We start from the raw sequence: 17,668 nt of genomic DNA on the forward strand, positions 1-17,668 counted from the left end.
ATTGTTTCTGGCTTGGCTATATATTGGGGTTTATACCAAAAGGCAGCTTAGGTTGTGCTTGTTGCAGGTGATTCGATGGATATCGGTTGATTTCAGCTGAGGGTGTGGGCAAGGTGCTTGACTGGGTCTGTGCCATGATGTGCCTGCTTGACACTTGTCCTTTCTGATTTTATAACAAGGGTCAATGAATGTCTCATAGGCCTCCATGAGATGAAACACAAAGCATTGCTTAGCATTATGGGAATGAGCATCTGTGAGCCTCAAGCTCATACGCACCTCCCTCCTCTTTCTTCCTCCTGCATGGCCACAAGTTCAAGCATTGCTTCCTGTTTTAAATTAACTATGGTTTATTATGTCTTGTGGTTTAATGTTACTTCTAAACTCAACTGTTTGTGCTAATCTGAAAGAGCGAGTACTTGCAGGTCTGAACAAAAACCAACTATTTTTCCTTCTAATCTAGGCAATTATAGTGCAGTGTCAAATTTATCATCTTTGGGTCAAGATGCTCAGGTGAGTCAGCAGTCTCTTGGATTAATCCAGTTATTTGGATTCAGGTATACAGTGGTACCTTGGTTCTCGAACAGCTTAGTTGATGAACAAATCGGCTCCCGAATGCCGCAAACCCTGAAGTAAGTGTTCCGGTTTGTGAATGTTTTTCAGAAACCAAACATCCAACGTGGCTTCTGCTTGAGTGCAAGAAACTGCAGCCAATCGGAAGCCACGCCTTGGTTTTCGAATGATTTTGGGAGTTGAATGGACTCCCAGAACAGATTAAGTTGGAGAACCAAGGTACCACTGTACACACTTAGTTCTGCTGTGGTCACCTAGTTTAAAAGCATAGCATTAGATGCAAGATTGTATCCCCAGATTGTAAACATTTAATTCCAAAGCAACAGTTTTTCTTATTATTGTATAGATTTCGCTACAGTCTGTGTAGAAGATGCAGAGCTATAAATAATGTAAAATTCCCCTCTGATTATACAAAATCTCATTGAAAGTAGACATGGTTTGGGAGTGGGTGAATTTTTTGTAGCCTGCTTCTACATAGCAAGAATTGCGTGAACCTCAGCCCAGCTAGCTAATGTGAGGGAGAGCCCCAAAATCTTGGCATTGATATTCAGAGATTGCAGTCTGAATGAACATCTGTCAGCAGTGATTTGGAGTGCTGCCATTGAAGAAGGTTGTTCCCATCTGTGGCATCAACCTCTAGGAATGCTGAGTGAAACCAGCGTTCTTCTTTCTCCCTCTTTCCCGTTCCTCCACTGAAAGGTTTTGTTTTTCTAAATTAAATCAGAGAGTAAATTAAACCAGTGTGTTTTACTGAAATCTGAGATTATGATGATTTTGTCAGGTCAAGCATGGAGTGCTTTCTTTACTTAGGTGATCTATTTCTGAATTGACCTTTGCAGGAACTTAATTTAGTGGGAAACATTCCCTGCTGTTTACAGAAAGTAGCTTAGTATATATCTCTCGGTGTGTAGTACAGCTCCTCCTGTTTTTGTTAGTATGCTTTAGGTAGTGCCTCAATATAATGATAACCCTACTATTTGGGGGAAATGAATTTTTTCCAGAATCAAGCACAATACAGCTTCTCCAGAGTTTTTAATGCTCTAGAGGGCTCTATCTCAAATTGTTTGTAGTATTTTGTTTTCTACTTTCAGGAAGTTCTTTAAGTTAGGAAGAATGAGCAAAGAATTGAAGTGCTATATATACTAATAGTATTCTCACGTGCTGAGTTATGATGGCTATGTAATCTAAATGGTGCCACTGAGAAAGAAGAAGGTATCAGCATGTTTAGAGGAACCCCTAGGTTTGTAAAAGTTATAGGGGAAAGCTTTAGGAACAACCCCCCCCCTCCGCCGCCCAGCAGCCATAGGAGGCTACATGTATGTTGTCTGGGGGGCCAAAAGCAAGAGGAGATCATAGAATCATAGAATTGTAAAGTTGGATGAGGAATTGAATGGAGAATCCCAAAAAGAGACATTGTTGGATGACTAGAACCCTCAATAGTAGTACTACACACTGCAACATTTTGTTGCAGTTCCTACTTGTATATTTTACTTTCTCTTTGTGGGTAAGACAAAGCAGAGGTTGGATAGCTATCTGTCATGTATGATGTAGTTGCAATTCCTGCATTGCAGGCATTTGGATAGATGAGCCTTGGGATCCCTTCCAACTACAATTCATTGTACAGTGGTACCTCGGGTTACAGACACTTCAGGTTACATACGCTTCAGGTTACAGACTCCGCTAACCCAGAAATAGTACCTCGGGTTAAGAACTTTGCTTCAGGATGAGAACAGAAATCGTGCAGCAGCAGCGGGAGGCCCCATTAGCTAAAGTGGTGCTTCAGGTTAAGAACAGTTTCAGGTTAAGAACATACTTCCAGAATGAATTAAGTACGCAACCAGAGGTACCACATTATATTTAAACTCTTGTACTGATATTACGTCTGTATGGCTATTGGTTTTAAATGTTTAAATGGATTGTTTGGTTTTTTGTGTGTGTGTTTTTTACAATGTGTACACTGCCCTATGGGAAGAAGGGCTGGATAAAATTATAACAGAAGTAAGTTAAATGTAATATACTAATGAACAAATGGGGCAAGTGGTCTGAAACCTATGCTCTGTGGGGTTGACCTAAACAAATTAATTACTCTTGTCATTCCTCTGTCACTTTTGATCTCTACAACTCAGAGGTAGCAAACTCTATCCTGTTGATAGTAGGCCAGTGCCTAAAGTTTCATCATGACTTTTGTCAGACACTGCATGACCTTTAATCTTTGCTTTGGCACTGCTGTTTCCAGCAGTATTGCATCTTTCTCAGAGTTTGTGGTTCATGATGACCTTGGCTGATCTTTCTCTTTTACCAGACCCATTTAAATCCTACAGATGTTATTTGAAAACCTTAGCCTTGGATTAGGCAACACTGAGCAGTGTTCTCAATTTCTCTTTTTACCTTCTGTCTACTTCATCCCTGCCATTATTTTCTTTTTATAAATTACCTATAAGTACTGGGTTATTCTTTTTGTTTCCGCTGGATGTGATCAACCCATTTTCTTCACTGTGTTGTTGAACTTGGAACTGTTTTAAAGTGTAATGTGGACAGTTGCTCACCCACAAGATCCTTGAAGCCACAATAAATAATGTGTGCCTAAAGCACCCGTACCCAATTAATCCTGCCCACTGCATTTCACAGTCCTCTTTCGCTTTTGGTGTGTCCCTTTGTTCTGATTCTTCCTAAACTGAACTGCTTTGGTAATGAGAGTGAACACCTGATTTTTGGCTTTGATGCTGGGTTATAAATTGGTATTGTTATAATGAGGCTATTATTGGAATGTAATTGAAATCTAATAAAAAAATTATTTCATAAAAAAAGGAATCTCAGTTTTAGATTCCACTTGAAATAAAACACTTGTCTATACTAGGGCAGAGAGTAAATAAATATGTTAGGGTATGTTTAATATTGCTCCAGAACTGGATTGATTATAAAATGTGTGTGTGTGTGTGTGTGTGTGTGTGTGTGTGTGTGCGCGCGCGCGCCTGCCTCATACAGTCATGCTACAATGTAGAGTCTACTCATAGTTTTCTAAGGATTTGGTGACCTCTGATGGGCAACTAAGAATATGGATTAAATGAGAAGGAAATGTTTCTTATTGTAACCTGCTCTGGGTTCCTCTTTAAGAAGGAAAATAGAATATAAATAATTGTTTTATGTGTTAAGTAATAAATGCTTAAGAATTTTATTGAGCGTTGTGCTTGTTTTTTAAAAATATTTTACAGAAGATCAAAAATCGGTAATACATATCAGAGATCTTGGGCTCCTGATTTCAAGTGGAAGCATTCATGATTGTGCGTGTTTTGCCATCACTTCAGAAAAAATGCCAGATGTGAGCAGAAGCTGATGTCCAAAGTGCCAAGTAGCAGTGAACATCCAGATTTGAATAATATGAAAATCATAATATTTCAACATAGAAACATGACTGAAAAATTTCATTGGTGATGTCATCTCCTTGTCTTCATGCCTTTTAATAAACCTGGATATTTAACTAAAAGTTAACAAACACAGCTACGTTTTAGAGACAATAGTACCATATCCCTTAAGAAGTCTGATGCTGGTGAAACATGTTTCCCAGGTTCACTGTGACTCTTCGCTAGGGACCAAAAAGTAATAAGGAACATCCCATAAAAGTCACATGAAGAAATGGCTGTTGGACACCATAGTGTTCTGGGCTCTTTAAAACACAAACTGTACCATTATTATTAAGTCTTTCAGTTGTATGATACATCTCAGTTTGTAATGTTTTATTAGGGATACTTAACCACCTTCCCAAATCAGTAGGATGGAATTTTTTATTGGGTAATTTGTATGAAATATTAATATTGCTACCCTTTAATGAATTATCTGAAAAATGAAGATTATAAGTCACATTTTAAGCACCGTGTGTTAAATGAACTATTATATTTATTAAAATTTTATTCATAATCAAAAAACTGAAAGAACAGCATGTCTGCAGCACCTCAAATTCATATTTTCTTTGGTGCACCTAGCCTCCCAGCCTCATTAAAGACTTCTAAGGAAGAGAGGTTTTCAGCATCTACTGCTGAAAAATGGCAGAAACTCTACTTTTCATTTCCTAAGGACACTTTTAAACTTTGTACTAGAAAATATACGTGTCTTGAACATGTAGATCATCGGACACCGAATGATACAGAATTGACTGCTCAGTCCAAAGATCACTTCCCCCCAGATGGTGGAAAAGAATATGCGTTGACTGATGTTATTTTGACAGACTGTAGAGCTGGTGCTGGAAGAGTAAAATTACTCAGCAATGAAGCTAAGCACCTTCCATATCAGCAGCTTCTCACAGATATAAAAACAGGTGAACCAAGCAAGCAATCTGAAGATGCTGAAGGAGGTACCAGTAGGATGCATAACCACCTTACTATTCCTCCCTTGGCTTCTAGTACCGAAAGGTTTAGCAGAGGTCTGGAGTCTATAGGACAGGATGATAAACCAGATGTTCAGTGTGCTCATTACCAGCTCTTGAATCAATACTTGGAGGGATGTTTCCCACAAGTAATGAAAGAATCAAAGGCTGGAAAACCACTAAATGTCTATTCAAATCTTCCAGTTTCAACAGAAACTGAATTCCTTAGTATTCTGACATCAAGCCAAGTTGCTCTGCTTTCAGGAGGGCATGCTGTAGGACAAAATGAAACACAAAGCAAATCTACAAAGGCGAGTGGAACAGAATTGGATGGACTTTGTAGGGAAGATGAAGCATCCACAGAACTGCATATTCAGTTAAATGAAAATGGTGGTTTGTGTGCAAATATCACTGATACAGATAGCTCTCTTGAACTGTTTGACTTTGATAGTACCGTGAAAAGCAACTCGTATTTGAGAGAAAATAGCTTTCAAGAAAATGCTGATATGCCTACAGACCATCTGTGTTCATCTGATGATAAACCTAAGAAAGAGGTACATTATATTGAACCGTGGAAGAAAGGAATATTGTGTTCTCAAGTCAGCCACTCTACTAAAAGATCTCAAACATCTGAAGATATTTCACCGGCAACTTACATGACACTTGGAGACCAACAGCAATCAAAGAAAGCCAAATTGATTTGTTCTCCAGTTTGTGCAGTTCCACAAATAGAACAACTGAGAATTTCAGGGTTTAAGAAAGTTTTGAAACACCCATCCCTGCTTAAAGACTGTTTATGCAAAGGTCAGAAGTACACCGTCTTGGTCACAGTGCTACATCCTTGCCATATTAAAGAAATACAAACAAAGCCAGGACCTAAATTGTCCTCAAGAGTCCCCCTAGCCACAGTCATAGTTTTTGATCAGTCTGAAGTACAACGAAAGATTGCATTGTGGAGAGCAGCAGCATTTTGGTCACTTACAATGTTTCCTGGCGATATCGTACTATTCACAGGTGAGGGTTAAAATGGCGCTTATCAGTTCATTTATGACATTTTCCATAGGAAGTATTTTAGATAGCGAACTGGTCAATGGTCTATACCTTTCTGCTGAGTCTCGGGTACAATGTTAAGTGTCTCCTGAAACACATTCCCTATTGTAAGCACATTTATAAAAATTACACTACAGCTATAGAGATGTGGTAGAGGAGTTGCTCTCCAGCTCCACCCTACAATTAATGCTTCCTAGCTATTTGGAACATCCAAGAAACCTCTATCAAACAATATCATGACAATGCATAATCTATTACCCTCCGCTCCCCGCATTTGTTTTTAATGCTGCCTCAATTCAAGGCAGCAACTGAATTGGAACACAATTAAATAAGGGATTTTTCTTTTCTCAACATGCATCTGCTCAGTTTGGATGATCAGAAACAACCTTTGCACTCACTTCTCCTTTCCTTGCATGTGGCATCACTGTCAGTTTGCAGCTTAATGATAAGCATGATTTGCTGTTGCACTGGAATTGAAAAGCATTTAGTGTTTGCCCTCCAAAGTCAGGGTTTGAAGTGAGTTTCTGATTTTTGTTGGGAGGTCTAGTGCTGATCAGTGTTTGCCACAATGATGGAGGAGAAAGAAAACAGTTGGTGGCTCAATTCATAAAAACATGGATTGGAGGCTTGGCAAAACTCTTATGCTATCTCCAAAGACTCAACTTTGAAAAATCATTCTTTCCCCCCATCAGAACTGTATTTACTGTCGCCCTAACAGAAACTGGCAGTGGTGAAGGGTTCTCCACAATGTGTTTTGAAGCCAAAATTTGGGTTCAAAGCTGGACTTTTAATATTACCATATCTTTGCCCAATTCAGACAGACTAAATATATAAAAAGTCATGCAAAGCTTGAACAACTTGGTGGTGGCTTTCAGTTTTTGAACAGGGGCTAGTCCACTTTGTAGATTTGAAGTGGGATATGTCTGTGTCATCGTTGTCCGCCCCCCGGTGACCTGGACTGAGGTTTCTTCTCTTCATTGCAGATGTGATTATAAATGAGAATCGCTGGAATGGGGAAATATTGCTGCAGTCAACGTTCACTAGTCGGTTATTGAATCTTGGAAGCTGCTCAACTATTAATCAGAACAAATGTGAGCTTTAATACTTTGCATACAGTGAACTCTTGTCCCAATTCATGTTTTCCTTAATAATTTAAATCTAGTGTTTCCCAAACTTTCTTGGAATGGTTGCATAATATCTGTCAGATGGCAGTAGTGGTTGCTCGTGAGTAACCAGGCAGGACTCAGGCCTGGCTTTTACAGGTTTTATTTTGGTCCAAACTATTTACAGTGCAGAGCCACAAGTTCATGTCTACCTCAATCGCTAGCAGAATCCGGGAGTGCTTGTTTCCTGGACCTCCCCAAACATAAAAGTCTCATTACGCCCAGCCTTTTCCTTCCTTCTATGCACTTTAGACTTCTGTGCAGGGTGGGCAACGGAAGGGGCATGCTTCCTTCCTGGCCGGCTTGGCCAGGAGCGGTACTGAGTCTCCCACCAGCATCCTCTGGTCCTTTCACCTCTTCCCCACTGGAGGTGGGGCTTTCCTCATCACCGGAAGAGGAACTGCTTCACAAGATTTTCGGAGGCTCCCTGTAACACAACTGCCCCTCTGTTTGCCTCCCCTGTTCTGATGGCAGTTCCCTGACAATATCACTTCTTTTACTAAGGTTCATACCCTTCAGACAAATTTAATCCAAATATTTAATGCACAAGGAGCACTAGAACGTGTGTGGCATACCTATGGCTCAATCAAACATTTTTCTACATGAAATGCGCATGTTATATGCTTGTCCACTTACTTTCTTCCCTATCCTGCTGTCCCCAATAATACTTCTGTATCCCAATATCTACCTGAATTTCAATCTAGGTTCAGACATTAGGTTCAGGGAAGGCCTGGGTGCAGGTGATGTGATTGAGCATCAATTGATGAGAAGAGCTGAGGATGCTCTCGTAGAAAGAAATGATAAAAAAAATAATCCTGAATAAACACACCATATTCATCAGATAAATGATGCCTTTTTTAAACACATGAATCACAGTGGCAGCATTCACACATCATGGTAAACCACATGGCAGATGTGCAGAAGGCTCTTTCATTCCTTCCCTCTAGTCAGCAGTAGCAGCAAACCATGATCCCTGGAGAATTATGATTTGTTCCACAGCAAACAAACCATGGTGTTATCAAGGTTTGTGTTTGCTTTACTAATCAAGGTTTGTTTGGATGAAACAAGCTATGGTATAAGCTTGGATACAACAACATGGATTGTTGCTCCCACTGGTTAGTGGAGAGGAGCAAAATTATGTTTTACCCTGATGTACAAATTGTGCCTTTATGAGTGCCTTCTGAGTGGTATTAAACTATGTTTTACTCAGTAGAGATGCTGAAATTAACAAACATGACTAAGGTCCATTAATTTCAATGGGCTTACCCTGAGTAAAACTTAGTTAACTATCACTTCTGAGATTGTATTTGCATTGAATATATATCTTTAAAATTTATTTCTAACTGCTTAGAAGCTTATTTTGGCATTAAGTAGTACATAATTTTTAAATTGGACGCGGGTGGCGCTGTGGGTAAAACCTCAGTGCCTAGGGCTTGCCGATCGCATGGTCGGCGGTTTGAATCCCCGCGGCAGGGTGAGCTCCCGTCTTTCGGTCCCAGCTCCTGCCCACCTAGCAGTTCGAAAGCACCCCTAAGTGCAAGTAGATAAATAGGTACCGCTTTCTAGCGGGAAGGTAAACGGCGTTTCCGTGTGCTGCACTGGTGCCGGCTCGCCAGAGCAGCTTCGTCACGCTGGCCATGTGACCCGGAAGTGTCTCCGGACAGCGCTGGCCCCCGGCCTCTTAAGTGAGATGGGCGCACAACCCTAGAGTCGGCACGACTGGCCCATACGGGCAGGAGTACCTTTACCTTTACCTTTAATTTTTAAATTATTATAATTCCTGAATTAAGTTAAGAACATTGCTAGTTATGCTTGCAAGTGGTATTTTGGTCTGAGATTACCATAGGTGAAACATACAGCCCCCCTGCCCAAAAATTAGAGGTATTTTTACAATTTTATATATGTTCTTTTCTAGTCTCGCATATAGTGGATGTTAATATTCTCCAGGATTTGCTGGCATATGTGTCTTCCAAGCAAGCCTATCTTCAAGCTCTCCCCCAAAGGCAGACCCAGACTTTGAACAATATACAACATATTCAACTAGACCAACTCAAACCAGATAGATTGGTGCACGCAATAGTGAAAATTATCAACATCACTGTGCTATCAGGTCAGTTGACTTTTTAATCCTATATTTCACTGGGGCTGTATCTTGAGATTGAAAAGAATAAGGTGGACATGATAGTTCCCTGGCTACAGATTTTAAAAACCTAAGAGTAGACCTTGAAAAGGTACCTCCCTCTGACTTACCTGTCTGAGAGAAAACAGCCACTAAGAGTGTTAATACAACTATTTCTTCTGCGACATCTTTCTGTCCTCTCACTAAATACTTAAACAGACTTTGCAGATCCTTCTCAAGGAGAAGGTACCTGAAATACTATAGATAAGAAAATGGTCATTGTTTGGTTTATGAGACTATCTGAAGTTTCCCTTCTTACAAATAATGTTTCCATTTGCTAGGTATTGAGGGCTCATCTGATTTAACAACATACCTTACTAGTGAAGCTAAGCCAGTGATTTCGGTGAGGTGGCTCACATGGCTAACGACAGAGCCGTGTGCTCTGTCCCAGATTCTTCAGTATTAATGATTAATAACATAGATAAGAATTGATGATAGGTCTAGATTTCCTAAAATGAGTGTATGATTGAAGAGCTATTACCTGGCATTCTCAGAGAGCAAAAATAATGGCATGTTCCTTTCACCAGTTATCTTTTTAATCTATGTAGCACCTTCCTTGTTCCAAAAGTGAGATCCTCAGAATGCACAGATATGTCTGACATTCTGAAAGAAATGCCTTCTGAAACTGGTTAAGGGTTAACTCAAAGTATTCACTGTAATACCTGTTTTCATTTTTGTTCATTTTGGAAACAGGTTATTGATTGATTCATGGATTGATTGCATTTATATATGTAGCATCACACATAAAAGAGTTGCTGCTTGTTAGTGAATTTTCATCCTGTTTGAAAGGAAGCTTTTATGTCCAGGATGCAGAGTACTATATGGCTTATTCCATGTGCCCAAAGACTTGTTTTTTAAAAACATCCATTCATGTTCTACATAGTAACCCCTTTTCAAAACCAAGGGGACTTTCAAAGTACATAGTTTGTGACCTGGCATGGAGATCTGCTGTTCAAAGGGGGAAGGTCAAAACCAAAAGTAGTTCATTGTGTTGTAGTCTAAAACAGCATATAAATACAATATATTTGATGGGGCCAGGTCACTCAGTGTTTGGGAAAAGATTTTCAGGAAATGTTGATCAACCATTAACTTTTCCTAATTGTGGTTCATAATAGTTTCTGAAAATATGATTGTTTAAAATGGTGTAGTTAACCAGGTTCCACCTGGTGCATGTTCAGCTGAATTATTAGTTTTCCCCTCTTGCATATAATTTTAGGTGTCAAAATTCTGCTTTACTTAACATCAGCACCCTCAACCACTCCCCCCTCAACTTCTATATAAATCATGTTTGCGTTTGCAATATTTTATCTTTAGAATCTACATACAGTTACAAAGGAGAAACAAAAAGAAAAATTATTTTAACAGTGGAACAGATGAAGGACCAGCATTATGTCTTGGTGTTATGGGGCGCTCTATCAGCTCACTGTCCTCAGCTTCAAAGGAAAAGAGGTAAAAAGTCACTACTTGGTTTAATGCAATATTTGTGGACTTCTTTGTGTAATCCATTGACATAGGGCAACAGAAGGTAGCAAACAGTATGTTATCATTTGACCCTAATCTCCTTTTTGTTTGAAATGGCTATCTCTTACTGTATAATACAAATGCCTGTCAAATATATGTCTGATTTCTTACTTCTGACATAGCAATAGCAATCATTTTTGCAACTGTTTCAGTTTGTTTCCAAATAGTTACTAACTAGTTAAAGGCTTTTGTGTTAAGCAACACAAATTCACACAGTAGTCTTGACTTATGTTAGAACTAGCAAACTGCCTATCGTTATGTGATATATGTCCATGTATATTGCAGGGTCATCTTGTGTGTCCCTGTGCAAAAATATTAAGATTTCTGCTCTTTAAACAACTGCAGGTAGCTGACTGCTTTTTATAGCATTTATTTCAAGCTCTGCTTTGTTAAATTAAGGCAAAGAAATCTAGCATTGTGCCCTTCTTTGTCATTCAACCTTGCAATTTAGTCTACAGTTAGTTTTGTGAGTAATTTGAAATTTCAAACAATTTGTGTTTAATCATTAAAGGACTATATCTGGAAGGTAAGATAAGATTTGTGTTCTTAACTGTCCAAATATCTATCTCTGTTGAAAAATCCTAAATGTTCCTATCAAGACTACCAGGATCAGGAGTTCACTTCATGCCAACCAGGGCTGTAGGTCATGACAACTGAGCATTATGACTGACTCACCATAGCAGCATGTGGTGATCATTCATAGTACTACTGAGCATAGGAAAATAGATCAGCATACAGAGGTCATTTCTGTTGGAAATCAAAGTATTTACAAGCCATTATTTCATTATAAATATATTAATTGTGTGAGATTGTAATTTTGAGCACGTTCCTCAGAAGATACAGTAACATTTATTCTGAATATAAAGAAGTGTTCATATGTATTGAAATTGAAATACCACTATCTTTTGTTGCAAGGATTGTAAAGAGATGTTGTGCAGTGGTTTTGGTCATGATCTGTAAGCCAGGAAATTGAAATCTCTTCCCAGCTATGAGTACACTAGGAGACCTTTAGCGGTTGCCTTTTCTCAGCTTGATTGTAATGAAATATTCATCCAATAGGAGCAAGCCCAAACCATGCAATACGTGACCTGTGTGGGAATTGACCATATGATATGTGTCTGTGTCATGGGTAGGCAAACTAGGGCCCGGATCTGGCCCAATCGCCTTCTAAATCTGGCCCGCGGGCAGTCCAGGAATCAGCGTATTTTTATATGAGTAGAATGTGTCCTTTTATTTAAAATGCATCTCTGGGTTATTTGTGGGGCCTGCCTGGTGTTTTTACATGAGTAGAATATATGCTTCTAATTAAAATGCATCTCTGGGTTATTTGTGGGGTATAGGAATTCTTTATTTTTCCCCCCAAAATATAGTCCGGCCCCCCACAATGTCTGAGGGACAGTGGACCAGCCCCCTGCTGAAAAAGTTTGCTGTCCCCTGGTCTATGTGATTTGGATTCTAAAGGCATTGGCCCTGTGCAAACTTTCATTGGCTGAGGAACCTGTGGCCCTCCAGATGTTGCTTGACTACAGCTCCTAGCATCCCTGTCATTGGCCGTGCTGGTTGGGACTGATGGAAGTTGGGGTCTAGCAGCATCTGGAGGGGCCACAGGTTCTCCACCCCTGCTTTACATTCATACATGGGACAGATGTATTTGGTGAGTAGGATGGGTTGGCCCTGATGTGACTTCCTCACCACTCATAGTATCTCCCAAGCAAGATGTTTGTGTAAACTAGGCAAATGTATCTGGTTTGTAAACACTCAAAATGCTATGTATTTGTTTTTTTGCACACAGCATTGAAGGTATTCCTCTTTTTCATCATCTCTGAAAGTGCACTATTCCATCCAAAGTTTTCTGTGGCTATTAACAAGGAATTAGAATCTAAAATTCTAAGTGGAGTTATTCTTTTCTTCTTAGACCACATATGGGAATTCAAATACCTATTTGTAAAACACAGTCCTATCTCTGGTGAACTCGAATTGCATACAACACCATGGACATCTTTGGAGTGCCTCTTCGATGATGATAGAAGAGCTATTGAGTTCAAAGAGAAGTTTCAGAAGGATGTCAGATCACTGATGGGTACAACTACTCTTGCTGCACTTCTGGAGGAAAAATGTTCTGGTGAGATTTTCATTCTTTTTTCCTCCCTCTTTTTAAGGGAGTAGGATTCTTTTGCTCCTTTATTAAATTGTACAGTGTTACCTCGCAAGACGAACGCCTCGCAAGACGGAAAACCCGCTAGACGAAAGGGTTTTCTGTCGCGGAGGCGCTTCGCAAAACGAATTTCCCTATGGGCTTGCTTCGCAAGACGACAGCCCATAGGGAAATCTCCGGGACAGCGGGGAAGCGCAGCGCGTCTTCCCCGCTGTCCTCGGACCTCCTCCGAAGGCTGGCGGCGGGGCGGGGACAGCTCCTCCTGCCGCCGCCGGGCTTCGGAACGATACCCCGATGCCGGTCGGCAGGTGGGAACGCCTCCCACCGCCGCCCGCCATCGGGACCATGCCCCGATGCCGGGGGCGGGCGGGAACGCCTCCCCCCGCCGCCCGCCATCGGGACCATGCCCCGATGCCGGGCAGCGGGCGGGAACGCCTCCCCCCGCCCCCCGCCATTGGGACCATGCCCCGATGCCGGGCGGCGGGGACGGGGCGGGGCATGGTCACTGCCGCCGGCGTTTAAAAGCACTCTGGGGAAAGCAGCGAAGCGCGCTGCTTTCCCCGAGCATCGGGAAGTCCGGCGGGAGTCCTTGGGATTCCCTCCCAGCCCCCGCCTTTAAAAGCACTCTGGGGAAAGCAGCGAAGCGCGCTGCTTTCCCCGAGCATCGGGAAGTCCGGCGGGGGTCCTTGGGATTCCCTCCCAGCCCCCGCCTTTAAAAGCACTCTGGGGAAAGCAGCGAAGCGCGCTGCTTTCCCGAGCATCGGGAAGTCCGGCGGGGGTCCTTGGGATTCCCTCCCAGCCCCCGCCTTTAAAAGCACTCCAGGGAAAGCAGCAAAGCGCGGCGCGCTTTGTTGCTTTCCCCGGAGTGCTTTTAAACGCGGGTGGCTGGGAGGGAATCCCTTGGACCCTCGCCGGACTTCAAAAGAGCTGCGGGAAGTCCGGGGGGTGTCCAAGGGATTCCCTCACTGCCGCCCACCTTTAGAAGCGCTCGGGGAAAGCAGCGCGCTTCGCTGCTTTCCCCAGAGTCCTTTTAAACGCAGGCGGCAGTGAGGGAATCCCTTGGACCCCCGCCGGACTTCCCGCAGCTCTTTTGAAGTCCTGTGGGGGGGAGAAGGGCTTTTCTTCCTACCGCCAGCCTTCAGAACAGCCTTCTGAAGGCTGGCGGTGGGAAGAAAAGCCCTTGTCCCCCCCACCCAGCCTTCAGAAGAGGTCGGGGGACAGACTGTCCCCAGACCTGGTCTGAAGGCGGTTTCCCTAGGAACGCATTAATTGATTTTCAATGCATTCCTATGGGAAACCGTGCTTCGCAAGACGAAAAACTCGCAAGAAGAAAAAACTCTTGGAACGAATTAATTTCGTCTTGCGAGGCACCACTGTACTGAAGAGCTTTGAGGGGGCAAATCACAGCAATTAAAAATAAAACAACGAGCACACAATGCCAAGTATCTAATTAAATTAGAGTTGTCCCACATCTGTGCAATCCTGGTGATTGAATGCCAACCCAAAGGGAAATATGTTTAATGCTCTTTAAAGAAGTATCTGGACCATAAGGAGAAGAGAGCTCCACGTGTCATTGTTGATCTAATTTGGTTCAGTGAAGAAGAGCTGTTTAGGTTGCAATCTAACACACCTTAAAGACAATCCAATTGAACTCAGTGGGGTTTACTGTAGACTAAGATTAAGATTAGAATAAGATTAAAATTAGTTTACATGATAGTGCAAGTAGCTACCATTATTCAGTTGGCAATAATGATTTACCTGTTTTCTTGGCGGCAGAAGAAACTAGACAACTCCTTTATGTTTCCATAGGAATGATCCAAGTGAAAGCCTGCATCTCAGAGTTGAAGTTTGCTGTTGCCTCTTCTCCACATGGACAACTTGTCTTTGATTATAAAACTTCACTGCAGCAGATATTTGCTTCTCTTACTCAGATCACCTATGCGGGCTGTGCAAAATGTGGACTTGAACTACAAATAGATGATAACAAGATCTACAAACAGTGTGTTAGCTGCTTACCCTCTAATAAAGTGAAGATATTCTACAGGTAAAAAAGTGTGTGTATAATGAATATATGAATGAATGTGTGAGTGAGTGAATGAGAATCACTTGACGGTAGCTGCCATGTTAACATATGAATCTGGCCCGCAGGTGTATTATTGTGAAAGGGGATACGTTTTATTTATACTTCTACATTCTCTCCATAACATTGTTTTAAAGGGAATCAATCCAGTCTGGTGAAATGCTCCCAGGGTCAGATTGAGTCAATTACGTTCACTAGGCTTGTGGTTTTCTGTCACCCTACTCTTACTGCTTTGGTATGAATGGGTAGTAGAAAAACTGATAATACTTTGTGTGAGTTTTTCACAGAGGGTTGAAGGGTAAGTAGATTCTTCTGGTAGATGAAGACAAATCCTATGGAAGGGCAAATGTACAGCTGTGTGCCTTGGCATCCCTATCCTGTTGCAGCCCATAGCAATGGGCACCTTGTGGAGGAGCCAAGTGTCTCACACCCCTTTCTGGGAATTACGAGATTAGCAGGCCAGGTTATAAATGCAACCTTTTAATATAAGCATTGTTTACACCATTTAAATATTGAACGTGTTTATGGTGTATAAACCCGAAAGACCATCAAGTTCCCATTTAAAGTATTAGTTTAGTTTTTATGTCCTTCCATATACCAAGCAAACAATGTTGTGGTGCAACAGGATAAAAACACCTCAGTCTAACAGAAACTGTGTTTGGTCAGTGTTACAGAACTAAGTGTTAATGCATATCTTTGTATAAATTACTATTACTTCATTACAAAGTGTGATCTTTGGGTTGTATCAGCCAAAGTCCATCCCAGTCACACAAGGACTTCAGCTTGTGCAACAGAACTTCCCCTTCCACTCCTCTCTTCCGAAGGGAACCCCCAAGAACAGCTTTGGTATACATGCAGGGGGAGGAGTGGGGAAGTTCCATTGCACAGGCAGAAACAGGATATACAAACAGGATGATTTCATTGGCTAGAAATCTCTATTTTTATCTATCTGTTTTGGTGATTCCCATGGTAATAAAAGTTGCTGACAGAGCTTGAGGCTGAAGTCCAAAAGGTTTATGGGTACCAGTGTAACACAGAGACCCCTGGAAAACTGTTGGAGCAGCAATTCATTAAAAACTAGAAACAGCATCATGTTTTAAGAAGCCAATTACCTTGCTGAAATAATTCAGCAACTTCTGTTGGAAGAGAAACCTGACAACAAACACTAGGTGGCAGTAGTGGATAGTTTATGCAGGTGGGAAACCCCCACCCCCACAAAATCCACAGATGCATCTGACTTTATTATATATAGCAATAGCTGATATTTGAGGTGGTCTCTTTCAGAAATGTTAAGGGCTTTGTAGCAACCCTGCAGTTAGCATTCACATGGAGACAATTTACTGTAGAGAGAGGCAAATGGCAGGTTTGTCCATAGTCTTATACACCGAATTTTGTACAACATAATTTTGTACTTGTCTGCAAGAGATGTATAGAAAGCCTATTGTGAAAATCCTATTTGAAAGGGTTTCTTAAATGAATTTATCACCTACCAATATTTCTTTTGCCTATTAGATTTGTTGAAAGGCAAATACTGGATCTGATTTGCATTTATGATTATGGATTCTTGTCTGGTTTAAGGAACTGCATGCAAAAATTAAATTAACATGACATTTCTCTTTCCTGGTCCACTTAATTGCTCCTTGGGTTTCTACAGCTTATTTTTAACTCTGCAGCAAGGATTGAAAATAATGGCATGGTGGGCAGTTAAGAATGTGAAAGTGTGCCTTGCATCTCTCTTTATCTCCCTGTATGTATATTAATGTCAAGTTTCTATTTCAGGTGTGGGTATGTGAATTTACATCCTGCCTTCCTCCTTCCTTTCTCCCCAAAATGGAATTTAACATATTATAATAGTTAAAATCTGATTGTTGTAGTAAAACCAAATAATAGTTACATCTAAAGGTAAAGTGACCCCTGACCATTAGGTCCAGTCGTGACCGACTCTGGGGTTGCGGCGCTCATCTCGCTTTATTGGCTGAGGGAGCCGGCGTACAACGTCCGGGTCATGTAGCCAGCATGACTAACTGGTGAACCAGAGCAGCGCATGGAAACTCCGTTTACCTTCCCGCTGGAGCAATACCTATTTAACTACTTGCACTTTGACGTGCTTTCAAACTGCTAGGTTGGCAGGAGCAGGGACCGAGCAACGGGAGCTCACCCCATTTCGGGGATTTGAATAGCCGACCTTCTGATCGGCAAGTCCTAGGCTCTGTGGTTTAATCCACAGCGCCACCTGCGTCCCAATAGTTACATCTACAAGCCTTTAATTTCCTGTAGTGGTTTTGACTTTATAAGAGCATGACGTTTGGTGAAATCTTTCCCAGTGACCTTATCAGGAACTGATAATGCTATAGTTAGAAGCCAGTGTCCTGTGTTAATTATTTAGTATATTTCGAAATTAAGCATCTCAACCTGCTTCTCTTTGAAATTGCAATTTATTTGTAGTTGATTAAAAGTATTAGTGGGGGACTGAAATAGCTGCTCAGCTGCCAACCGATTTGGTTCACCTTAATTGCTTGCATACAGAGAGCGAACTGATTAAGCACCACCATTAGTCAAGTGTTTGGAACTTCAAAGCTGAGAACGTCCT

The 17,668-nt window shown here is 41.4% G+C and overlaps 1 protein-coding gene across 6 annotated transcripts in view; it reads left to right on the top strand.

Annotated features, from left to right (window-relative positions):
• SHLD2 (shieldin complex subunit 2) overlaps positions 1-17,668 on the top strand; it is a 31,223-nt gene that overhangs the window by 9,928 nt on the left and 3,627 nt on the right. For all 6 annotated transcript variants that reach the window (XM_028729257.2, XM_028729255.2, XM_077930596.1 and 3 more), the window contains 6 exons: positions 3,783-5,944; positions 6,964-7,071; positions 9,059-9,253; positions 10,637-10,771; positions 12,759-12,965; positions 14,808-15,042. In XM_028729257.2, the coding sequence (XP_028585090.2) occupies positions 4,507-5,944; positions 6,964-7,071; positions 9,059-9,253; positions 10,637-10,771; positions 12,759-12,965; positions 14,808-15,042 (2,318 nt within the window). In that variant the 5' untranslated portion in view covers positions 3,783-4,506. The remainder of the gene's footprint in view (positions 1-3,782; positions 5,945-6,963; positions 7,072-9,058; positions 9,254-10,636; positions 10,772-12,758; positions 12,966-14,807; positions 15,043-17,668) is intronic.

The sequence above is a fragment of the Podarcis muralis genome, chromosome 6, assembly GCF_964188315.1.
Source record: "Podarcis muralis chromosome 6, rPodMur119.hap1.1, whole genome shotgun sequence".
Lineage (NCBI taxonomy): Eukaryota > Metazoa > Chordata > Lepidosauria > Squamata > Lacertidae > Podarcis > Podarcis muralis.